This window comes from Empidonax traillii, unplaced genomic scaffold, assembly GCF_003031625.1.
Source record: "Empidonax traillii isolate 1590-97213 ecotype Southwest subspecies unplaced genomic scaffold, ASM303162v1 scaffold98:size2021230, whole genome shotgun sequence".
In the NCBI taxonomy this organism is placed as follows: domain Eukaryota; kingdom Metazoa; phylum Chordata; class Aves; order Passeriformes; family Tyrannidae; genus Empidonax; species Empidonax traillii.
This window is the reverse complement of record NW_020955291.1, coordinates 383725-410638: the sequence shown is the minus strand read 5'-3', so window position 1 is coordinate 410638 and position 26914 is coordinate 383725. Positions and strand designations below refer to the sequence as shown.

Sequence of the window (26914 nt, the reverse complement as noted above, 5' to 3'; positions counted from 1 at the left end):
TCAATCTTGGTTCTTGAAAAGGTAGGAAATTAATCCTTTCTTTATTTCATGAGGCTTAGAAAGGTTAAAAATAAATAATTTGAGTGACAGAGAATAAAAGCTTGTGCATATATGCTTGCAGTACTACTTTTATGGGCTTAATTTCTTCTGTGCTGACATTCAGGTTTATAACTTACAGATTAATGGCCAAAATACAGAAAGAAATATCATGCTGCTCCCTGAATATGTGGTTTCTCATAGCTAGAAACTGAAACACTGTAAACTATCTCAACTGAAAGACCTGAGAGTAACTGAAAGTATTGGCATCTGACATCTCATATGTTTATGACTACAAAGGAAATCTTAATTACATTAAAACAAATTTGGATGCACTGCCGAGTGACAGATTCAGTTACAAATGTATGAGATTAAAGGATTGGTCATCTTGCTGTAAGACCCATTGATTACATGTTATATTTTAAAACAGATATTTCCTTTTTTCTTTTACTACTAGCAATTCTGCTAACTGTAAAAGCTACTAAAGTGCACAGCAGTTTAAAATACTTACTAGTAATGGAACTGCAAATTAGTCTTTAGACATTATACACTCATTTCTTACATATCTTATGAAAGCACAAACCCTTCAACTTTTTAGAAAATAGCTGTGGGCCTTAGAATTTTGGAAAAGAGATGAAGAGAGGAAACGTAAGAAATCCAGGACAACTTAGAAGCCATATTTCATCCCCTATAACTCAGGTTGTGAGAAGTCATGACCTGTACACACATTTCACAACACAAGAGGATATGCATGTGTTTAACCTTCTCTTTGCTTTCTAACATTAACATAAAGCATTAGGAGTTGTGGAATGCATGTATCTTACACAAATTGAGCACATTTCAATTGAGATAGATATGGATTTTTTTTTTCTTTTTTAGAATTTGACTAAAGGAAATGCTGAGATTTTGCATCTTAGCTCAAAACATTATTTGGTTTAACTTCTTAATTAGCCGCTCTAGTTGCATGTGCCATTAACCAAGTGATCCATATTTCATCCCTGAAAGACCATAGTTACTTAGAAAAAACCTCACATTACAAACCAAACTACTTGTGAATCCAGTTATTGCAAAACTGTTTAAAGAAAAGCACTAAACTTCTTTATGAAGCTTATTACAGTATCTGTAAATGTATTATAGAACTTCAAAAAGTAAATTTTTGAAGAAGCTCTAAAGAAGTAATCATACTATCTTGATTCATTTAACATATACATATTCTTTTGTGTATATACACACACATGCATATTCACACACAGAGATATATGTTATCAAACACAGAGTCTTTATCTACCTATCTCTACCTGTATTCATTCAGCTTGCTTGGGGTTAATAAAGATAAGGGACATTTACCTCAACATTTGTAATCACCATTTCTCTAACAACATAAGCAATTGTACAGTCTTCAGAGTGGCATTTGACTCGAAAGCTGCCATACTCCATCACATCTGGTGGATCAGGCCAATACTGATGACATTTGGTCTGTAAGGAAAATTAGGCACATGTCAAGACCGAATACAAGCACTTCTGTTTCCAGCATTCCATTCTACGCTGTGGTTCAGGGAACTCAAGGAGCAGTATAAAATCTGTTCTGGTTTGCTGGCAAGATTTTTGCATCCAAATTGAAAAATAACAGGACAAATTATGCTAAAGTCTCCATAAATATCTGTTTTAGTGATTTTTAATAAACATTCAGGTTTGGATGCATGATGCTTTGTCTGGTGCTCATCTGCAATTGCTAAAGTGACTTCTCAAGCCATAAGGTAGGAGGAGAAAGATGGATTTATTCCATCATAAGAAGACAAGTGTAGAGGGTAAATTTATAACTATCTTTAGCAATCAATAACAGGTTATAGCAAAGGCAGAGCCACACTTTTGTTGAAAGTGAAAAACGAAAGGACAAGAGGCAACTGAAAAAGATGCAACAAGGGAAACTGATTAGATGTTGGCAAAAAATTTCCACGAAGACGGTCAAACACAGATACAAGAAACCCTACGAAGCTGTGGAATATCTACCTATAGAAACAATCAAAACTTAACTGATGTGACTCTGTAACTGTACAAAGTTCAAAGTTGGTTTTGTCTGTAACTTTTAAACTGATACAGACAGTAAAAGCTGGAAATTTTGAAGTGTTAAAATTTCTGGATTCTCTTTAATAGAACTCAATTTTTAGTGGATTGAAATCCAAATTATAACCATTTTGCCTGAAATTTTTACCGTGGTAGTTTACCCAAAATACTTTCCTTTTCAAATTTAAGCCAAAATAATGTATCAATTTTTAAAAAATTAATATTACTGTGGAGAAAAAAAAAATTATATAATACAAATCTTAAGATCATTGGAAAGACACAGGCTGGAGTGTAAAACCTCCAGGGACTGCGAAAAGGTTTGGCATTTGCCAGTGGGGATACTCTTGACAAGAATATACATTTTTTTTCTATTCCCAAAAGTTCACCCACCAATTGGCCAAATATAAATAATTTTTGAAATTAAACAAAACTCAGAAAAAGTGTCTAGGGTGTAGAGGTACCAGCAAGATGATTAGAAGCTATCAACAATAGCCTTAAAGTTTCCAACTGACTGGGTAAACTACAAACTATTACTAATATGTGTTTCTCCGCAACACAAGGAAATGAAAGCAGCAAGCTGTTTTGACTGCAATAAACTAAAAAGATGAAGGGAGAATTCTTGTGTCAGATGATGTTCAATGTCTGTTTCCATGAACAGCTATGTAACCTGACCATGATTAAAATCTGATGGCTGCTTAACCATCCTTCCTTACATGTAAATCTTCATGATGTTTAGGACCTTCAAATATTCAGTGACTTGTTTTCTAAAAGTACTGTTTTTTGACTGGGATGCCAGGTAAATTTCATAGTGTAGGATAGACCACATAGGAGATATAGATAAAAGGTTACAGCGTAGGCATGCAAGAGCTTCTCTACCTTCTCTACCTCTGAAGAAAACCAATTCTTTCAGCTTTCACCTTCTAAAAATTCAAACTACCCTTACGTTTAATCTAAAACACTTAATCTTTAAAACTACAAAGGATATGTTAAATCAAAATAAAAAAAAAAAACAACAAACCCACAACAGATTTTCACTGTACTATTCTAAAAGTAATGGAGTGCCAGAGTGTATTTAAACATAATTGAAAGAATTATCAGAGGGATTCTAGGTAAGAACCTAAAATGTAAATAAAAATAAGCAGGTTAAACTCTCACCACTACTACTAAATAGCACGATGGTAGTTTTTTTTTTTTTAATGCCAGACTACAAGGTTTGCTCTGCCTGATCAGTGCTTGCAGATATCTGCTGAATGGTTTGGAGAGCGACTGCCACATGGAGCCCAGTACTCAGGGGGAAAAATGACAACACTTGGTACCTGTCTGTTCAGCATAACAGAGCGAATGCAGTGATTTCTGTTTATCAGACAGCTGGTTTGTTTACAAAGCAGCAAACCAAAAAGCAAGTTGCAGACTCTCTGTTCCTAAGTAATTCAGAAAGCCTGGCCTTCAGAAAAATGATTCAATGGAATAAGTCGGCCTATTTGATGGTTATTTAATCATAATAATGGGAAAAAAAAAGTTCAAAGGTACAGTACATTTCTTCGGCATACAAAGAACCTGGACACTTACCCGTCCTCGTTCAGTAAGAGTTGTTAACATGATGATCAGTGACAATTTGTGATCCCAGACTACTTGCCAGAAGTGTGCACATGTGTGTGGAAGAGGGCCCTGAGTAGCAATGTACCTGTTCACAATGCCCACAGAAGGAATTTCCATCTATGAAGTGGAAGAAAACTTATATGTAAAGTTTGCTCTCATTGCACAAGTACTATTTTAACTCAGCGTTTCATTCAAACAGGAAGTTTTGAGGGAAGATTAATGCAGCAAGTAATAAGTAAAAAGAAAATCAAGATCACACTTTGTTTTGTGAAAAAATCATTAATTTAAAACAGATGTAAAGTACAGATTCTATAGTCCTTCATGCTGAACTATGAATAGAAGATTATTAGTGAAAATGTATTTGAAAATTTGAAACTACAAAGCATTCCAGATTTTCTTTAATATTTAGTGAGGAAATACGGCAGGGCATATACACCAAAGGTACACTAGCAAAAGCTGTTTATTGCCTGCTACTAAACACAGTAAGTGAATAATCAACTCTGATTTAGGTGCTCATGGATCTGACACAAATATATACACGTTTTCCCCTCTTTTCCCTGACCCCCAGTATACACTTGATTGATTATGGTAATTATATCTCAGGTTTGTCTTCTATATCCCTTGGCCACAAGTGGTTCTAGTGGGAAAAGGGCTTAATTTTAAGGATATAACCTCAGCACTTGAAGCCTATGGAAAGGTGAAACAATTTTTACTGGTTAAAGACTCCGCACATATCAAAGTTTATACCAACCACACGGCTGCATCTGCTGTGTATTAGAATAGCCACTTGTTTCACAAGAGACACTTCATCTTTTACATTAAGAAACTTTACATCTTCTGCATTTGCAAACCTCCAACATATAATAAAAAATATCCTTTTTCCCTAAAAAAGCCAAATTCACTCTGCATTAGTAATACAGAGAGTGAGTAAATGCAGGTGTCTGTATGACTTACATTCACATAATTTGCATTAATGTAATCTTCATCTCCTCGCAATATTATCCTTGTGGCATCATCTGCACACACAGACACACAAATACAAAAAAGAGGGAATAAAATTAGCAATTAAGGGGCATGTTTCCCTTCTATTAAGTTAAAAAACAACTGAGGAATTACAGAGACACAAACAGCAGAATAAAAACCAGAATACATGACATTTTAGAACATAAAATGAACAATTATATGACTTCAATTATATAATCAAATCTTCAGTCAGTAAGTTCCATACAACAGTTTTAATAGCTACCATATAAAGAATAAAGCAAAATAGGCAGGAACTGTGCTTTAGACTCACAAGGTAGAACATCTTTGTATCTATTCTTGTCCATATTCTGAGGTACCTTTGCACACGTGACAGCCAACCCTGGTTTCTTTCTATAAAGTTGCTGCAAAAAAAGAATGAAAAATCATACAATTTTGAGGGTTGTGATTATGCTATACACAAATTAAATACACTCACATGAAAATATATAGACTGAAAAAAATAATTATTTTCTTTAATATTTTTCCTATCCTTCTGCAAAAATAATTTGAGAGATTTTTGCATTTAACATGACAAGAATTTCTAATAATGCTATCTCATCATGATATCCAGAAGAATTTCTAGGAAAAAAAAAAATGAAAAAGAAAGGAAACGGGAGAATCATTGAAATATATTGTTTGCCTCCAAGTTTCTTATAAAACCACAGACTGGAAGGAAAATAGCAGTTGAGGGTGAAATAAGGGAGGAGTGAAAGACATCAGAAGAAAAAAAAGTTAGTTGCAGTATATTTTATGGAATGAACTGTAATACAAAAATTTCAGACAGATTTTTATTCTCTGGACTAAACCTAACCTATGCAATTCTCTAATTATCTGAAATAAACAACACTTCAATGTACCACAATCTCTTAACCTGTGACACTGTTTCTTTTGGGCCATCTGCTCTGTTGCAAACTTTATCTGGAGTGAATGTGGGCATAGAAGTGTAAATCAAAATTTCAAGGTTGGTGCAAGGTTAATGGTTGGACTTCATAGTCTTAAGTTTTCCCCAAACTTAATGATTTATCTTTCTAAGTGCATCATATCAGACAATAAAAGGTACAGAGGGGGGAAAACAACAACAACAAAGAATTAAGCGATGTAATTATACAATTACAGCTTTTCTGTATTAAATATACGTGAAAGCAACTTGCAGTTGAATTACTAACCTGGCTGTGGCAGAGTTTTATGTACTTCACTGAACACTTACCAAAGACCATATTATATTTTATGTGTTTAATGAAGATTTTGAATATGGTTCCATACATAAAATGGAATTAAATAAATAGAAAGCTACTTTGACTGAGAGAAAAAAACAACACACAAAAAGCTTATTCTATTGTAAGATTTACTGAATTCTAAGACTGTATCACAGCTCACCTAATTTTTCAACTTATACAACATAAACAATCCCTGTGAAAACTTGATAAAATATACAGTGGAACAGCTTCTATCAGTTATAACTCAAATTCCACTTTACTTTACTAGAGCCAAGCTGTGATTTTTCCTTTCTTTTGGAAAACAAGGAAGAATAATTTAAAGTCAAGTAATCACTCTCCAGCTTCATTACTGTTGCCTGGCAAATAGTCATTTTCTATTGACAGACTTGTTAAATTCTGGTTAAATGGAGGAGATATTCTGGAAAAACTTGATTATTCATAGTCTACTGGATAATTATTTACCATTTTACTAAGGTGAATGGAGAGTTTGAGAGTCACCAAGGCTGATGAGGTGACACTGCAATTGTCTCTGATTATGAAACAATGAATTCAAAGAATCAAGGCCACTTAGCTGTCCCCTAGATTTATTCTATTTCGAAAGGGTTTCGAGCTTTTTCTGTAATATCCTTTTATAAATGCTGACATGAAAAAAAGTTATAAAGGAGCAAATATCCTATGAAGATTATTACAGGAAATTGTGCACAAATTTAGTAAACAAATTTGACAATTAAGAAAGTACTGAAAGGCCAGTTCACGTCTTTTGAGCGGTTTCAACAGCCAGTACTCATTACAACTGATGGACTGTACCCAGTGCTGTGGATTTTGGAAAGCAGCTATGAACCATAGTCTACAATTTCTTAAGAAAAAGGCAAGTTTAATTCTCAGAAATCTTGGAAACAAACCAAATTTCATTTAAAAAAGTGGTTATATAATTACCAATATCAGAAGTCTTCAGCCCTTACCATTAAATTTTGCAGTATTTGAAAGAGTGAAGGAAAAAATATCAAAATGGGGAAAAATTTTATTGCTGTTCTACAAATTCTCAATGACAGAAATGGTTAGTCCTGAACTCAATGTCAATTTTATAAATTATAATAACTAGAGTTTCTCCAGAGTTACTATAAATGTTTGAATCCACTACAGCAAAACAAGCACAAACTTGCATACACTATGCTCTCTTGACATTAGAGAAGCAGATGAATTATCTTTTGTAATTTCTTACACTAAAAATGAAGGAACTAATATAATAAGTTATAAAAACATTTTATTAGTCAGTTTTCAATGACATTCTTTGCTAACACATTCAAGAACATAGAAAAAGAAACAAAGTACAAGACTGACCTCTGTGAAAACCCCACTACTCTACTGAATAAAATAACTAAGGAAAAATATTAATTTAGTGAGCTTTAGGTGTTTGAGCTACAAATATGCTAATTCAAATACATTTTTCTTAGCAGATGATATTTTGTGTAAGACTGATAACTCATTCTTCCTTTTTAAGTAGTGAAGGGTGAAACTGATGGGCAAGTAAAAACGTTGCTCCCTTGAGACAGAACTGAACAGGAACAATGAAATTTGCAATTAATTAGGTCCCTACATTACTTGCTGATTACAGCTATTGGTCTATATTAATGATGTTTGAGAATTGAGTATTACCTACCTCAAACTGAATAAGGACAGTTCCACTTTCTAGCCCTCTTCTTAGTTGTTCCATAGACTCCTCCAGTGTATCACCACCATATTCAGAACAGACAGGAAGAATAGATTCTGGGAGATTGTGGGAATCAGCTTCATCCTCTGATTTGGAATCCACAAACTGTTTAACTACTGAAAGGTGTGTAGACAATTAAAATTCATTGCATACAGCATTAATGTTTTTGTAACAGATATAAAAATTTTCAAGCTTGAAAGAACAACAAAGTTTCCAAAGCCTCAGGAAAGTAAATAGCAATACATTTAATTGCATTTCTTTTTGTACTATATTAGTATAGAAAGTACTAGGAGTGAAATGTCCTTATGGCCTTTCTGAAAGAGAAACTCAAAGGGCCCATCTATAAAGACAAAGAAATTGAATTCCAAGCACAAGAAGCTTTTGCAACCTTGTCTTACGGAATGAACTGCTAAATAGACTAATGAATTACAGCATCCATCATGGTAAAAAAACAAAGGAGATTTGCCTAAAAAAGTTTAGAATATAATTAATGGAATATCTCTACAAGAAACTTGTATGTTTGGACCTCCAACAGCAAAATAAATGCAATAATTCTTATGTAATACTCCCTTTCCATTAGAGAAGCAACTAAATTCTCTTTTGCAGTTTCTTATACTAATATTGAAGGAACTAACTAAAAGAACTTTAAAAAAATTAATAGTCTGTTTTCTGTGACATTCCTTGATAATATATTGAAGAACAAGACAAACATTAGTGAAATAATCTGTGTAGCAGTTGGGTCTATGAAATGTATTGTATCACCAAACATGTTCAGCTGTGGTTATTCTCTGCAATATCAGAACACTTCATACCTGCCAAACTTCAGAAAATGGGAAGCTGTTCATACACATGCCTACAGAAATGACTGGCATGGGGCCACAGGTTATCTTTAGATAAAAGCAGATTTCTCTTATCTGCAAATAGGAGGACTAGAAGAGTTAAGGGAAGACTAAATGCTGCATAAAGCCAGTGGAAAGGCCTACAACAGCGAAAACAAGATGTCTTCCTAGAAACACAAGAAGCTTTAAATAAAGTCAATGTTACAAAAGTACATATCATTTAGGTAATTTTATTCCCTCCTATTTCCCAGTGATGCATAACCCCTTCAGATTTTTAAGTCTTAATGTAATTAGAAACTCTGTGCAAAACCCTTCCATAATAGTGTATTTTCAGGTCTTACCACAGGACTTAAAGAAAATAAATAATAAACTAAGTTTCACAGTATCTGAAAGCTCTTGGTACCTACATGTAGAAAGTAAAGCCAAGGTGGAGGGGTTCTACATATTTTAAATATACAGCCTTAAGACTGCACATTTCAAAGTCTCCTCTTTACTGGCAGCAGTTTAGCAAGCAGGCAGCACAGCTATATCTCAGCATTGTCACAAAATATCTGTTGTAAGACTGAGGTGGGGAACAGTTTATTCTACTTATTTCATCGTATAATTGTGCTGGGGAACAGCCCATGAGTATTTGTAAACCTGCAATTGGGGATTAGGGAAATTATGCTTTATTTAAAAAAAAAAAAAAAAAAAAAAAACACCAAAACCAAACCAAACCACCAAAAACCTTTTTCAAGGGACTATTTATTTTCATAAATTTTTGGACTTAAAAATAAGAAGAAATTCTAACTTGGTCGATTCTCTATTGCAGTGGTAAAAACCTATACAGTTTAAAGTATTTGTACTACTAATTTGAACGTGGTAAGACCTATGTTTTAGCACAGACCTACTCCAAATGCACTGAGAACACATTTATGTAAACAGAAGAGGGTGTAATGCCAAGCATACGAGCAACAGTCTCAAATACATTAGAAGTGAATAAAATTAGCCCAGTTACCTTTCCGCCTGACCAAAAGTGCAAGCTCTCTTGTGTGAGATTCTCTGCTGGCTTTTATGAACATGACCACCTGGTCATGCGTGTGTTCTGAGATATCTCGGCCATTAATTAATACTATCTGATCACCTTCATTCAGCTTTGGAATGCATTTATCAGCCTGTTTCAAGACCAAAGAAACACATTAATGTCATTGCATCCAATAGTGTAAGCAGCAACACATCAGGATATTAAGTTCACAGTTCTCCTGACAAGATTTCATCTTTTTTATCAGAAATCCTATCAAAGGATTCAGATCTAAAGGTGTTTTTCATGCTTCAAAGCCTCTCAATGAAGATAAGAAACAGTTCAAACAGCATATTGACAGCTCTAAAAGGAATTCATGTTAATCAAACAGCCACCATCAGATTGCTCTCAAAGATCAGACTCCAAGTCTCAACAACCACTGAATTTCTGGAAAAAGTGTTTTGGGCACATAAGATAACAATTTCAGTTTTGATGCAGTGAATACTGAGAAGTCCAAATATGATTTTTGTGAACATAATTTAAGTAACATGAGATTGCCTAGGCATGTACTTTTTAAAATTCAAAAAAATCCATACACACTTCATACTTTTGTTTATTTAGCAAATTCTTGTTTGGTGGATATTAAATGACATCTACAAATACAGCACGTTCTTCCTCTCTTAATTTACTGAAAGTTTTAACAGGAAGATGCAGGCAAGTACTCAAACTATGATGCTCAAGTCTCCTATGTTTGTGAAAAGTTCTTTTGCTACCTGTGCTGCAGGGAACACGAAAACAAGGTTTTTCCCATCTCACATGAAAATTTACATTATGTATTGTCTTGAATACCACAATTTAGATTAACTGCTGAACTTCAGGGCTTGTTTGGCTTTTTTTTCTGCCACATTTCTTAGTATGCTTAGCTCTAAGTTCAGCAAAAAGCCATTCAAGCTATAGCCAGAATATGATGATGATGCTGCTACTAAGATGATTAAGGACTAGAGCACCTTTAGCATGAGGGAAGGCTAGGGCGCTGGGAGCGTTTGGCCTAGAGAAGAAAAGGCACAGAGGGGTCTTGTCAATATACATAAATACTTGAAGGGCAAGGCACAGAGAAATTGAAGCCAGGCTCTCAGTGATGTCCAGTGACAAGATCAGAGGCAATGGGCTCAAAATGAAACACAGGAGGTTACATCTGAACATCAGGAAAGACTTTTTCACTGTGAGGGTGACTGAACACTGCAGGTTGCCCAGAGACACTGTAGAGTCTCCCACCTTGGAGTATTCAAAAGCCATCTGGGATATGGTCCTGGGCAACAGATTCTACATGACCCTTGAGCAGAGGGGGTTGGACAAGATGACCTTCAGGTCCCTTCCAATCCTCTGTGATTCTCTAATACGAATGTGCAGGATTCTACAATCTTTGAGTGTTAAGTAGTGTAACAATTTTATTGTCATTGTTATCCACATTTTTGTTTTGTCTAGGAAGTGCCTAGTGACACAAGAGTGACATATAAACACTTCATTTCATTTGTTGTACGAATGAGACATAAACCTTTACTGCTATTCTCTATTCATTGTTCTTCCTTGTATTTCCCTAGTGCCAGCACAGGTTCCCTGAATTTTATTCATCCAGTATTAGCCCTGCCAAACACCGACCATCAGCCCCCCTCCCTGGGTGGGAACAAGACATTCAAATTAGATTCCATCCAAATTATGCCTTGCACCGATGACTCCTAACATAACTTTGTCAGCGATGTACTATATTACCAACCAAAATTAGGAAGAGATGGAAAGGAGAAGTCATAATGAAACAAACAAACAAACAAACAAAAACACGAGAAAAATGCAGAATAAGAAAAAAAATAGAGGCAAGGATGTGAAGAAGAAAATAAACTTGGAGCAACTTGTGCCAGAGAATAAAGTAAAAGGAAAGAAAACTTAAGACCTGTCTTAGTGCCACAAAATAGACAAAGGAGAGGAGAGAGGAGAAAGAAACAAGAAAAAAGATGTATGCAGGAGGAAAAAATTCCAAGCATAAAAGTTGCTTAAAGATTTAAAGGAGGAATAGTTTCCCCCAACTTTTTCCATAGAAATAAAGAAAATAATGAAGGATAGGCAAGATTGACAATGATTCATAACAAACAGAAAAAGAATGAGAATTAGGAACAGCCATGGTGTTCTTCAACAGTGAATTAACTAGGCATTCACAGCTCCCCAGGAACGTCCTTGCAATGTGTACAATTTACAAATGGCAAGACTGAAGAATGTAATTCTCAAATATTACTGAGATATTAGTTATTCTCTTTGAAATATAAATATTTGAAAAGACAGGAGATATAAAGACTATATCCAGTCAGTCTAGTAGAGTCAAGAAGTCAACAAGAACATGGAGAGAATGGTTGCTGATCTTCTATATTTGTCTACAATTAAGATTTCTTGGCTGGCTGCTGACTATAACTCTTTATTACAGATAGAGATTAATATCTTTGCTCAAAAAACCTTAGTTAATCATGTGATATGTTAATGCCTCAGCTCTTTTACGTGAATCATCTGACTATATAAAATATATCTTGAATGAGAATTAATTCCTTCTATGCAAGCATAATTTGTAGATTTTTCAGATACTAAGCTTTTCCACACAATTAATTATGTCAAAGGTTTCCTGTGCTATTGACACACCCAGTGCTTCATTTTATGCTAATCACCTTGTTATTGCTTAAAGAAGCATGCAATCTTTTTCAATTGGAAGTTTTATTAAATAAAACTATAGCACCTTAGGACATAAACACCATTTGTGAAAAAAACCCACAAAACACTATAGGGCTTTAATTAAAACAAACAAACAAGAAGCCAACAGCTGCAATAAATGGTTGTTCCTTAGCTATAATGTGCTCTCACAACAATTTTGGCTTCTCTGTCCTACAATTTTCCCAGCATACAAGAATGCTGCTTTATTAGAGGGGAATTTTTAAAAGAACTTTAGGATTTGTAAAGGAAAACACTGCCTTATTTTTGGTGAGTAGATTTTCTTCCTTTTCTCTACCAAAAAAGCACATCCTTTTGCAGAAAAATGGGAAAAAGTGATCTAAAATCGTGCAAAATAATCTTAGCAAATAATACTACCAAACAGCATTCCTGAGTGCAATGAGTGAATCTAGAGTGAGTCAGAATAGTAGCAATGAAGGAAAGGCATCACTGAGCTAAAATAATGTAAAAATGCATACTATACACTGTTCAATTTGAACTTTCAAATATCAGCTGCATTTCTTTAAACAAAAAAGAGTGGGTGAAATTTCATTTATGGTAAACAGTACAATCAATTATAATAGTGCTTTGTTCTGAAAAAAGTATATTTTTTTCTTCTTGTGGTAACATGACATGATTTCTATAGCACTGTTATTGAGTATATTACATCAGATAACTGTTTCCATTTTTTTCTGTGATCCTGAGAATTTACTCACTTAGTTGCTTACTAGGCTAGAGGTCTAATTAGTAACTTGCCACCAATGGCAGACACTTAAATGAAGTGTGTAAGTTAGAAGTCCATTTCTTTTCTAGTACAGGAGAAAAAAAAAAGATCAGTACTTTCCAGAAGACTATCTGAATCTGCCAAAGGAAATGACTGCCTTTGGAGAAACATCTTTCATTCCCTGACAGTGGAATGTCTGCTTGCCCTATATAACTTCAGTATCTCAAATCACCCCTAAAAAGTTTGCTAGGTTGACCATAAAATGTTTTAAGGACTGTTTTATTTTCACTTTGTAGATTTAAGTTATAAATTCCTACTAAACTTTTATTAAAATAATTGCTATAGTTTATAAAGGAGTGTTATGCACTTCATAAGTCAAGCCACAAATCATAAATGTGACAGAAACAACTTCTCAAGCAATCTGTTTTAGCTTGATTTGCATCGTGACATTTAGATATCAGTCCTGTGACTCGTTATTAAATTTCAAAAAGAGTCTGCAAGAGCATATCATATTTTTAGGATTAAGTCAGCAATATTAAGTCAGCACTAAAATTATTTTATAAGAGTTGGAAATACAGTTTGGAAAAAGGGGAGTGAAAAAATTTGAGATAAATATCTCTAAACATTTAGGTACTGATTACTTAGAAAAAAGTTTAAATGTTGTTATATTACTACTATTATTTCACAATTCAACAGAAGAATCCAATTATTGTACTGATTCTTATAAACATTTCACTTAGTCCATAAATATTTCCATAAGCAAAAATCTATGGCAAAATAGGAAAACAGGGCAAACATACTCTGTTCTCTCTCCCCTGACAGATACCCTCCCAACCTATAAATACTTTTAGCTCTGAGGATTTCCCCAGCCTATTATGGTTTACCTAGTCAATAATAGTAGTTTTTCCCCCCCAAGTATTTGTCTTCTCCTGACCACCCACAAAATTCTTTTAACCAGAGCATCCTTTCTGAAGGAGTTTCATCGGTCTACTATATGCTGCATGAGGAACTGCTTCACTAAACATGAATAACATAATTTTCACAAACTTAATTTGATAGCCTATAGTTCTGCTGCAATTCCCTGTTCTCAGTGCTCCTACTCTTACTCTTACAGATCTCTACTATATCTCTCTTAAACTAGCTCTTTTTTTTTAGGCTGCAGGGGCTCATATTATTTATTTCTTCTGGCAATGCTGTTCCCTATCTTAAATCCTTGCCCATCATCAAGCATTTTCCAGTTCCAGATGCACTTTTTGAGATGAAAAAAGGACAAAAATAAGCTTTCTACTTGTATCTTGTTTGGGTAACATTTCCAGATCCTTTAATCTCTGGTTTAAGAAACCACCAGTCAAACCAACTCCTAAAGAGAACAGCTCAGCTGTTATCTCACACTGGTTATGGGTGTCCAAATTATTATTTGTACAGACCTCTGAGAGGGGAGAGAGTAATAAAGGTAAGAGTAAAAGCCTTAAGAATTTACTTACAGGTGATCCTGGAGTTATTCTTGATACTACCAGTGGCATTTTTTGATCTACTCCACCCTAAGAGAATGTCAAGTAAATAACAAACATAAATATATCATTAAGCATAAGTAACATTTAAAACAAGTGATCACTTCCTTTTGTTTCTATACACATTTTATACTCTGTCATCATAGGTAGGATCGGTAGGACTGAATTTTCATCACTAAATGGGTGATTAAGGGGTGGGTTGTGGTGTCTTATATCTACCATTTTCCAGTAGACTAGATCCAGTGTCTTTGGCCATATATTTTAGTAAGCAATAAGCAGATACAATGCAACATTTATTGTAACCCTGTCCTTCAAGCAAGCCTAATTTAACCTTTGAGCTGGCAAGGTGAATAGTCATCTTAGGTGTTGTGATGAACGTGCAAGGAATATGGTAGGATCAAAGTTCAAGACAACTGTACTCCCTTATTCTCTTCACATGATGAAGAGATCACCGCCCCACCAATAAATGCCCAAGATGAAAAGACCAAACTCTGCCCTGTTAATTTACACTACTCTGCTTAAATGGAATTTCATTGAGGGAATGTAAAACATTTACAATAGTCAGTTATTAATAGTAATTTCCATTTTCTTCAGAAATTAATTTTCAACTTTCCAATATGATTTACAACGGATATATTAAATTGAATGACACTATTTAAATTGTTTTATAATACGGAGGTCCAATTTTTCAAATGTTGATGCCTTAAATTAGGCTTTCATGTTCATATTTAAGCAGCCAAATAGGCGTTCTGCTTTGGAAATGTGCCATAGTATATGCAACTGAAAATCAGAGAACTTGTAGTGGCTTATTTTTGTAAGTGTTGTTTTAGCATTTAAGGATTAGGCTGTCACTTCTAAAGACATGAGAAATTCCTGCAGAATGTACTGTTTTCTCTAAATCATTACATTAAAAAATAAAAAAGTAAACCCAAAACATTATATTTAAAAAGTATTTAAAAATATCTAAAAGGTTGCTTGTCTACCTTTAGATTAAATCCAAACTTTCCATCTTCATCTGGTATGATACGCACCAAAAGTAAATCTCCTTCAATTAGGTCATTCTGCAATATAGAGAAAAAACTCACAGATTTTCTAATTTTTAAAAGAAAATAGCAGCAAAATAGGGAATAGCACATCCAAACTTAGATGTGCTGAACAAAAATACTCTGTGTAAATCCACTTTAAAATAGGAAGAGAATATGGTTGTAGAATATACCTACGGTAGTAATCTTTTAAATTGTAAAAATAGCAACATATATCACAGCAAACGTTCTCTGGGTGCTCTGTACTAAGCACTACTCTCACCTTAGCTTTCTCAGTTGATAACTCCTATTACAATTTTGTCACCAAAATGTTAGGTGCAACACATGAGTAGAATTGATTCGACTCTAAGAACTATGAAGTGACTACATTTCCCCTGATTTTTTCTCCTGTAAATGAGTGCATTTTTTTTTTCCCCTGCAACAGATCCATATAGCAGATGGATTAAAAGGTGTCAGCAGCTAATGGACAGGTAGGTTAGGAAGTTCTTCAAAACGCCTCTGGAACATGCCAGAGACAGGGGAAAAGTGATCCACTGCCATAACATTAGTGGGGAGCAGCTGCTTTCCAGTCAGTTCAGAATTCAAATGATGTTTAGCCATCCTTATTAATGCATGCCTGGGATAAAGCAAAGTTGTTCCTGCTATTTAGACATAGAGCAACTTGAGTTATTTGATCTTTCCCCTTGGAGGACATAAGATTTAATCACATGAGTATTCCAATTCCGCTGGCAACTTCCCCTGCAGATGCTTCTGGAATACTGGGCACTTTGGAAATCAGTGAAGTTGGCAAGCTTGTCTATCATACTGTATACACAACCTTGGATAAATCTGAGTAGCAAGACAAGATCTATTCTTGTTAGTGTACAAAATAAGTTCATCCTGATACATAGCCATAACTTTTGTTCATTCTTAAACTACAACTCAAAGTTACATTCACTACTCATTTTAACTTCAAAAGCACACAGTTTAACATACCTTATCACAGTAGTACTGACTGGAATCTTCTGTTGAGCTACTTTTTGTAACATTGTCATATGTTTCTAAGAACTGTTTATCCACCCCTTCCAAAGGGTAAGAGCCAGAAATGTTGCCAACTCCATTGGGAGACTGAGCCAAGGCTTTAGGTGAGATATGGGTCAGAGAACGCCGCGTTGGACTGTTATCCAATACATTCCTTTATTTAAAAAGGATAAATATTACAAAAGGTATGGTTATCCAGATTTTTAAATTAAATAGTAAAACATACAAATGTGCTGCCCAGCTAAAAAAGCAAGACAACGTTATACTTAGATTTAATACCACTTTGTGAGGTGCAGGGAAACAGGACTGAAGTGTGATTTAAACCTATCATTTGATCAGTCGACATTCACAAGAATGGACAAGGCAAAACTAGAATAGCAAACCAATTTTTTGCAAAATGTTTGACTTTTAGTGAAAATATTAGCCTTTTAGTGAAAGGCACTGTTGCAGTGGTATAGGAAATCACAGTAAAACATGAAGAGAGATGAGCTGCAAGCAACAGTTGCCAATTCTACCCATGACAAATGTTTTGCTGTAATTCTACTCTCATTCCTGCAAAGCAATTTTTTTTTTCTTCCCAAATCCTCCCTCTTATGAGTGCCATGTCAACCTTATCCGTGTGGGAGAGGGCAATTTGCAGAAAAGCCGTGATAAATTGTCAGAGAAATAGGAAGTGAAGTGACAAAGAAAAATGTAATTACAATTAATATAGTGTATTATTGAGGTAGTTACAACCATGTAGAAGGATCCAGAACTAAATTAGGGTGCAGATCTGGCATTCAAGAACTTTAACATTCAAAGATAAGTAAAGTCACTACTTAAAACACTCAAATCTGAGAATTGGCCAAGTTGCCTGACGGTGCTCCAGGACCTTTCAAATATTCATTTGGCTACATTCTCTCTTATGAAAAGAGTGAAATGTAGACCTCTAATACAATCCAACCCCTTCTTTAATTGGACCAAACTCAAACAGACTAACTTCTGTCAATAAAGAAGTAATACTACACTATAGAGGAATGTAGCTTAGGCTTTTAACACACATGACTTGCATTGCAGTGAACTTTCATAATTCAAACACTTATCTCTCATAAAAATCTGATTGCAACAAATGTAAATGTTCTGAAAGATGTCATCAAGCAAACATATTCTTGCCATAGTACTTCAGACTTTCAGTTGTGTTGTGTGTACTTGGCAATGGGAATGAGGTGTTTTGTGCAACATTTGCAGAATTTTCAGTTATTACAGAAAATATGTTCTCAGTGTTTGGGAAAACTTATTTATTTGGCACTCTCCATAATTTCAGAATACTTTGAAGTAGTGAACTCTAATGACACTTAAAGGAATCATACTGTCAAAATGATGGTTTTATCCGATAGCTCCCAGGACATTTCACGATTCCTATGAGCTCAGTCTTAAGCAAGGAAGAACATTCTATATGTAAGTACATTCTAATAAGTTTTCCAGAATATAGTAATTTAAAAAAATCATTTCACCTACAAGCTGAAATTACAGATCATAATGATTTTTCAGTGTAGAAAAAAAAAAATAACCAACATCAGAAAAATATGACAACATATATTTCAGTTAATGTCATCTGGCACTATATAAAAAGTCACTAGATAAAATCAACAGTGGATTTTTGCATCACTGAAGTTTTGCAACAGTTTTTAACCAACTTTTTTGTTGACAGTGATTAGGGATCTATTTGAACTTACGACTTTCCACACCCTAACCCCAAAACCAAATTTTTTTTTCACAAATCTTTACAATGTTCACTGGTTTATACACGTTTGTCTTTTAACCATACAAGATCACTACCTTGAAAAATCAGTTGAAGTTATGTATTTCACTATTTATCCTAAAGTTAGAGATTCTATAGTAGGAAGTTTAAAGAAAACTCACTTTGGTGATTCTTGTTCAGATGACCTGTTAAAAACAACACACAAACCAACATTAAATGACCACAGGTTAAATCTTCAAGCAAATGAGAATAACAGTTCAATTAAAAAAAAAAAAAGAAAAAAAAGAAAAAAGCCTGCACAAAAGCCAAAAGGTATGCTCATAACAAATTAAACTAAAGAACAGTTAACCCAGTGCTGAAAGTCTGAATCAGATAACTATGGCATTTATGAAATACTCAACAATAATCCTGGGGCAGTTCTAATCACTCACTCATGCTTCTGATACAAGCCCAACTACAGGCAACACACATCTGCTACCACAACTTCAACTATGTAGGAGTTTACAGAGATAATTATTTAGCCAGACACACCACGTCAGTTTAGAAAGTTTTAGATGTAGATCATAATGACTACAGACATCACTGACTGTATTTTGTAAAATGCCAAAACATGGAAAATTCTTTACATTTAGGTAACCAGAAATGAGCATAGGTGACAGAAGCATGACATTTCTAATGCTCATTCTCATGATGTGAGAGCAGAGCAAGTGTTGACAGAGGACTTCAAGACAAAGCATAACAAAAGCAGAAGTGGTTACACCAATGAAGACAATCTTGAATGGAAATAAAAATTTGCAGTACATAGCATTTTCTGTTGTATTCAATTATGTTCATCAGACATCATCTGAAACAGTGAGCCAAATGTTACTACATCAATTAAAACAATAGCTGCAACACTAAGAAAAATTTTAAAGTAAAATTTACCAAAAATGTGCTTGCAAAGCAAAGTAAGTTTAAGGCAGATAGGATAGCTTTACAAATTCACTTAAGTAGTGACCAAAGAGCCTGGAGTGGTGTAAGTTCGTGCTGGAAAAATACAAATGTGAAGTAGTTCAATTTGAATGTAGAATTTCTGAATTGTCAAGTAATAGGAGTCAATTCACAGTACACAGTTGAAATCCCAACTATTGTTCTCTAAAACTTCTTGAGTACTAAGAATTATGTACTATGATTCATCAAAATTACAGGTAAAATAGCAGCAGTATCAGTCTAGTTAGGTTTCCTTATATGTAATTTGACAATATGAAGAAATTCTTCCTTGAGAGGCAGAGGTGGTGAAACTTGATCCCCATAGAGTTTGTGGAGGTTTGGGTTCTGCGTCCTTTTAATATTTTTAAAACATTTAATTATTCCTTTTTTTTTGCAGTCAGACCCAACTTCTGACTCTACCGATATCCACCCACACTTTCCCACTAATGCCTCTGTTTCTCTTTGCCCACAAGAGAATTTTTACCCCCTAAGTATAAGCAGATCCTATGAGAATGTGTACTCATTTGCTCCCTCACCAGCCCACATCTACATGGGACAACCACAGAACTTATACTGAGAGGAGAATGTCAGCTTAAGGTTTTGGGGTTCTTTTTCTCCTGACTAGTCACTGACTTTCCCTAATCTTGCAGAAAACTTTTCATCTTTGAAAACTCGGCTCCTACATTACATTTGACTGCATTGTCCAAATGTTCTGAAGTGGGAACAGAGGCAGACTGGCAGTGCTATGACATAAGCCTCCTTTCCTTAGGAAGTTATGCTAAAAATAAAGAAACATTGTATTTGTTTTCATTTAACCAAACAGATTTTTTACATGAGGCAGAGAACAATGAAACTGTACATCTTTTCTACATTTTGCTATGCTAGAGCTATAGCTCTATTACCAAATTCTGTGCAGAATTCAAGTTGCCATAACTTAACTCTTTAAAGAGCCTTCATCAAAAATTTACACACATAAAATTGTGATGCAAATAGATGCTATAGATAGATATTATATTTATTATATATTTATTATATTTATTATATTTATAGATATTATGCTTTAGATATTATCTCCCCTCTTTCTCCACAATAGAAAGAGGCAATTTGGGGAAAAAACAAACAAACAAACAAACTAACTTTGGCTTCCATTCTCAAAACGTGCAAGTGTACAGTAAGTTTTTCATTATCTCAGTAATAGCTTTGGAGACTTAAATGCGAGATATAAATTCTTAATACCATTTGATAAAGATTTTTATGTTAAATTATTAACTTTAATTTTATTAGCTATAAATGAGTTACTGAAAATTCTGCAACCTTTTGAAATGGGAAGAAGCATACTAAATATTTGACTGAGAAAGTGACCAAACTCAAGGTCTAGAAGAATTTATCACAGTGCAGCTGCATCTTCCTAAAGTCCTTAGTAGGTCAGCATGCTAGGGCTGCAGAATTTTGCACCATAACACAGTTAAATAGAATATCTAGCATGCAATTACTCACCAATATGATAAAATACCTTAAACATGAATACCTAGATGATATTTACTGGCTACACAATATTATGTATTTTACTGACCTATTTTCTTCATTTCACAACATATAACAAGGACTGCATTTTAAGTCAATGAAATGTAACACTCACCACACCAGCCATTCAACTTTTTCATCAAGAAAGAGAGCCCTTCCTTGCAAGGAGATTAAGCTTTCCATTGATGCAGCTAGCAAGCAAACACTTCAAAACTGCAGGTAATTTCTCTTTTTCACTTCATAATATATCTAAAACGATTTCATTTCAATCTTGTGCTCGCTATGGATTGCTCTGTTGATAATGACCTTTGTACTAAAATCTTTGCCCTGAGAAGACTAACTCTTCTCTTCTATCAGAAGGATAGAAAGGGAAGGTCTTAAGGAAAGACCCCTCCTCCCCATTTTGGTGTGACCTACCAGGGAATTCTGCTATTCTGAGAACTGAGGATGATAAACTACAGCAGAATAAAACCCCAAGAGAAAAGGGAAAACTGAAACAATAGCACTGTAGCAAAACTCCCCTTTTACAAACAACTGAAGGAAACATCTGTAGGTTTTGCCCTTGTGCTGTTCTTGAAGTTCTTAAAGTTTCTTTTATTGTAACACCTGGAGGGCTGGGGACACTGAGTGTGCCAGCACTTCCATTGCCACTTCTTTTCGGAGGATTTGCCATTAAAACTGGGATTATTATTCATAAGCAGAATAAGTGGAAGATATTTTCAGCAACACCTTTCTGCTGTCTTTTAGAGAAGTTTAAACACAAAATATTCAGCATTTCTGTAAAAGATTGACTGTGTAAGAAGGTGACACAAGTTCTTGTGCTGCATACATAAGAGTACAATTACAAAAAAACCTGAGGACTTCATGGCATACACAAGTTTTTCAGCGATTTTCCAGAAGTTCCAAACCTTCACATTTGTAAACTGCTGCCATCTCTATTGAAGGGATACTTTGTTACTCTGTATCACCACTATTGACCATATTCCAGTTTACTGACTTGCTATGAAACTTTCATGTATTCTGATACACAGTAACTGCTTGGATTGCTGCAGTATTTGCCTCATCACAGATTTGCAATTCAACTTTGAAACTTTTCATCTGAATGCAAAACGTAGCTTTTTGAACTGGTATGGAAAGTGTAATGCATTTGAATAAGGATGTATATTTAAAAAGACAAGTTTACATCTAACCAAAATATATACATGTACAATTTTCATGTATATTTGAGTGGAAAAGCACATTAGTCTATTAATAGTAGCCTTAACACACTAATTTGAATTGAAATATTCTCAGATCCACCATCTAGTTTTAGGATATATTCCTTAAGAAAGGTTGGAGTACACAAACAAGGACAATGAACTTTTGTGAAATGCAATAGATTTTCTAAGAACAAAGGAATTATCAAATCTGTATATGATTAAGAACTAAGGATAAATAACAGTTTTAAATGTGGGATATTTTTAATTTTTTTGCAATTTTATATCAAGGAAGTAGTTACTAGGATATAGCTGGGTAAATCTGAAGAGTATTTTTATCAGCAGTAATGTTTTAAAAGTTTGGCTCACAAAAGAAATTGTATTTTAGTTAAAATAATGTGTTCCTATGGTACATTTACCAAAGCTCACTATGCAGCTACAGTTTATTGTCTATCAAAATGGTAAGCTAAAAGAATTGAACAAATGCAGCATCCGTTCAGGAAATCTATTTTCAGTGCAATACCTTCACCAGATGATGCATCACGCTCACACCAGGAACGTATGTGCACTTCCAGAAATTCATAGCACAGTGCAAGTGAATTTCCTTTTTGTATACTAGTTCATCATTCCATTTCCTTCCCCTCCAACTCTGGGGCTGTACACATTATGCCATCTATATCACTAGCAAAAGATGGTTTTACAATATAAGTTAAAAGAGGTTTGTAGCTTTACAACTGTTTAAAAGAAAAGTTCATGAAGTAATACACTGCATTTATAACAAGTAGAATTGTAGACCTAAAGTAATTTAGGTTGGAAGGGATCCTGAGAAGTCACTTAAACTCGTGTTCAAAGAACAGCAATCAAAGTTACATGAGGGTGTTCAGGTCCTTGTCATGTTGTGTTTGGAGGTTCTTCAAGGATGGAAACACCTCCACCTTTCTGTTGATATCTACAAGGTCTTAAATAATCTCAATGTGACTTTTTTCCCCTATTGTCTTTTCAGCATTTCACTAGCTATAACTTGCATCCAATGCCTCACGTTTTTGCTCTGCATCTCCAAGAAGAGTTTACACTATATTCTTGATACCCTTCTTGCAGAGTAAGACAACAATGCAAACTGACCCCTCCTCAGCTACACCAGCCTTCTGGTTTTCTTCATGAATCATACACTCACAGCTGTGAATAACTCGCCAAATTTATCTCACCCATCTAGGTGAGATGATTCTAAATATACGATCTTTAATGTCTCATGTGTCAGGGAGTTTTTCTTGCTGACTGTTACTATACCTCATCACTTAGAAATGTGTTTTACAATAATCTTCTTTCTGGTCAAACAGAAAATTTCACAGCTAATCTTTTCTGTTAGGCCACTGAATCTACTCTAAAAAAGTAGTAAATCACTTGGTCCTATGCAGTCTGCTGTTTCAAACCAAAGAGATGTGTTTGGGTTATTTAATTACAAGAGTGAAACGGAGAAACTGAATACATTTCAAGTAGCAAGACTCTCCCCACAGTTTTATCAGGTTACTTTTCCAAGACAATAAGACAGTTATTTTTCTCCTTTAGCACATTGAATACTGAGCTGGTTTCGGCTGGTTTATACTGCACAGTGGCTAGTATAGAGCTGTGTTTTAGATTTGTGCTGAACACAGGATTGATAATATAAAGATGTTTTTGTTATTGCTGTGCAGCCTTCACACTGACCAAGGCCTTTTCTGCTTTTTGTACTGCCATGATGGTGAGGAATTTGGAGGTTGGGAGGAGACACAGCTAGGACAGGTGACCCAAACTGATCAAAGGGATATTCAAGACCATATGGTGTCATGCTTAGTATATAAAGGAGGAAGAAGGAAGAAACAAGGGATGTTTGGAGTTACAGTGTTTGTCTTTCCAAATCATGGTCATGATGGGGCCCTATTCTCCTGGAGATGGCTGAACACCTGCCTGTCCATGGGAAGCAGTGAATTAATCTGAAAAAATATCAAGCATGTCAGAGTATGACACCAAAACATAACCAGTCTAGTCCCTAGTTAAAGTCAAGGATCTGAAGATCTGAAGGTTACCACTTAAATTAAAGATATTTTGGAATTTGCCAACCTGGTATTGAAACGTTGTCACATACTTTAACATGAGTACTTTATTTTCACTGTACCTTTTCCCCTTAAATGACACAGGAGCATAGAGATTGCAGTAGTGTCAGGGAAAGGCAGATCAGTAAGGATGATTTGTTCCTCTACATCCACGAGTCTTTCCTTGTTCCAAATTTGAAAACCATAGTGGTATCAAGGCAGAGTGCAACAGTGGTAATCTTCAACTACCATACCAGGCTAAAGAACCAAAGAACTGCAAAAAGAATTCCCTGTACGAGTCCATCAGCCTGCCTTTAAAAATTACCAGCTGTGGCTTAAACCTGTTACACTGAAAGAGAAACATTTTTCTCAAAGGCAACCTCTTCCAGGAGCTCTGTTGAGGCTAACTATCAGGATAGCAGAGGGTCAGGATGGGTTGATACCAGGTAGCCTGTCAGTATGACACAACTTTGAAAAAACTCCCCAGGTTGAAGTAGCTTTTTCATAGAGCTAACTTTAGAAATAATAAAGCCTCTTAAAGGAAAGTCAATTTGTATTCATAACTCTTCTGTCACTGTCTAAGGACATCTGAAGTTATGCAACCTCACAGAAAAGAGAGAAGTTTTCTACTTTGCTTAAAATAAGAAATGCAACAAGCAAAAATTTGCTTCAATGAAGCAAATGTAAAACTCTCAAAGAAAATATCTTCAGGGAAGCTGCATGAAGACTAGAGAAAGCAAATTTTAATGGGAAAACTTGTTATCAAACGAATGCACTCATGTTTGGTATGTTTTGTCTCAGTGCTATTCTTGAATCATTTTAAAAAACAAAATAACAACAGTACCATGTGCATATGCATGTAGGCATGGTATAAATAGAGTGACAGAGTGAGTACAGCATACAGTTGGATGCTTTCTTCGCAAACACTGTGGAGCCCTGGACTAAACAAAAGTCCTCTTGAAGTCCTCTTCAGCCCTGTCTTCTCTAACAGGTGTTGTAAGCGCTGTGATCTGAGATAGTTGGTTTAAATAGGCAAACCTATTCATGCCCTGTGATTAAAGTCCTATAACATATATATTAATTTGGAATTAGAGCAACTTTTTGTCTATACTACATATGTAATAGACAGCTCCAACCTTTTCTGCAGACACTAATCAGAGAGAAAAATTGGAGGCTCAGATATAGTGAAAAGACACAATTTTTCTTGAATGTGAAAGTTCCTTAGATAATTTGAGTAGCAGAAGCAACCTACCTACATGTAATACAATGCTCATAAGCTTGCCCTGGCATTCTGTAGTTCACATGTACACATGGTTTGCTATATTTTCCAATTCTCTTTTTCCCAGTCAGAGACTGTAGTAAACACTTCAGATTTCAGTAAGATGGCAGAATGTTCACACAAAGTACATTTCAAGAAACAAATCATTGTGTCCTTCAGAGAAATATAAAAAATGATCAAATATTCTTGACCTTCATCTCCAGCATGTTCATTTAAAGTATTTAACAGCAAACATAGTTCTAGGTGTTGACATATTTATACAGTACAATATATTTAAAAAATTGAAGAAGAAATACTGACAACTGCTATGTTTTATGCTCTCTAAACTAAGAGCTGTTCCAGATAATTTGTTTTCTAAATTGTGTACTGTTTTACAGAAAGAAAATAGAACTTGATTGATTCCTGTAAGTGAGTAAACAGAGCAAGGAAGAAAATCGATTATTGAGAAAATAAATATACTTGGTATTGTCAGGAGAGAAAAAGAGTGTATAGGGAAATAAATTCAGGTGTATGTACATTGCCAACAGTGGTGACTTCTACATTTCTGATACCCACTAAGGTTCTGAATGTGCCTTGGTAGCATTAGGTAGCTAGAAAGTCTTGTTAAACAAGTTTATCCAAGATTTACCTGAAAAAGCACCATATCACAATAGACCACTTTAAAAGAAGTTCTATCTTGGACCACATATTTTGAAAAAAAATGTGAAAAAGGGTAAAAACTATCCACCACTCCTGAAATGCTGATGGTAACTGGAAAAATAAGTGAAGAGCCATATTCTACGCTAAATTCACATTCTTGAGCTTCAGAAATAGTAAATGAAATTGATGTCTACTTTACAGAAATCAAGCTGTTGCATGATTATTAAGTTTTGAGGTCCCAGACATAACCATTCAGTGATTAAATATCAGCATTTACAGTTGTTTGCTAGCAGTTCTCCGAAAATGTTTCATATTTCTTTTTTCAGACCAAAGCTATCCAGTAGTTATAATTAGCAATAACTAACACCTTTACAACAGTCAGAGACAGTGGGCTATGCAATAAAAAAAAGAGCCCTCTAAAGACAATATGTATTAGCAGGACTATGAGAAGCTACTCTTTGCTCTTCTCTAATGAAACACTGAAATTGCAAATTTGGTTTTGGTTTGTTTTTTTTTTTTTTTTCATAGGATGTTTCCATTATGTCAGTTCAAATCTACAGAAGACCAACCACAGTAGGCTGACTTTACGAGGTTTATCAGTACACTGGAAGCTGTTTTATAGTTAATATCTAAATATTCCTGATATGTGGCTAACGTCCAGAACAAGTGTCCATATTTAATACTGAAGATATACAAGGTAAACTTTTTTTCTTAAAAAGCTAACTTAGGTGATAGGGTAAGATTCCTACTGTCAATAAAGCCTTCAGAGCAAGAAAAATTTTACTATGCATACATACTTACTTTTACTTTACATTTTTCAACAAGGGGAGTGAAGCAAATAAAAGCTATTGTACGAATGCAAAAGGAAAAAGAAAAAACCTGTAAGGTGGACTAACAAACAGGTGAAAACTTTGATGTAGAGAAAAAACATTTTTTTTTTATTTCTACAGTTAGTTTGTATT

The 26914-nt window shown here is 34.6% G+C and overlaps 1 protein-coding gene across 2 annotated transcripts in view; it reads right to left on the bottom strand.

Moving 5' to 3' along the window:
* The window catches only part of PTPN3 (protein tyrosine phosphatase, non-receptor type 3), a 124723-nt gene that overhangs the window by 15901 nt on the left and 81908 nt on the right, over positions 1 to 26914 (bottom strand). For both annotated transcript variants that reach the window (XM_027881872.1, XM_027881873.1), the window contains 10 exons: positions 18438 to 18461; positions 16491 to 16689; positions 15456 to 15533; positions 14446 to 14502; positions 9487 to 9643; positions 7600 to 7766; positions 4994 to 5084; positions 4654 to 4715; positions 3670 to 3816; positions 1384 to 1512 (listed from right to left, as the gene is read on the bottom strand). In XM_027881872.1, the coding sequence (XP_027737673.1) occupies positions 1384 to 1512; positions 3670 to 3816; positions 4654 to 4715; positions 4994 to 5084; positions 7600 to 7766; positions 9487 to 9643; positions 14446 to 14502; positions 15456 to 15533; positions 16491 to 16689; positions 18438 to 18461 (1111 nt within the window). The remainder of the gene's footprint in view (positions 1 to 1383; positions 1513 to 3669; positions 3817 to 4653; positions 4716 to 4993; positions 5085 to 7599; positions 7767 to 9486; positions 9644 to 14445; positions 14503 to 15455; positions 15534 to 16490; positions 16690 to 18437; positions 18462 to 26914) is intronic.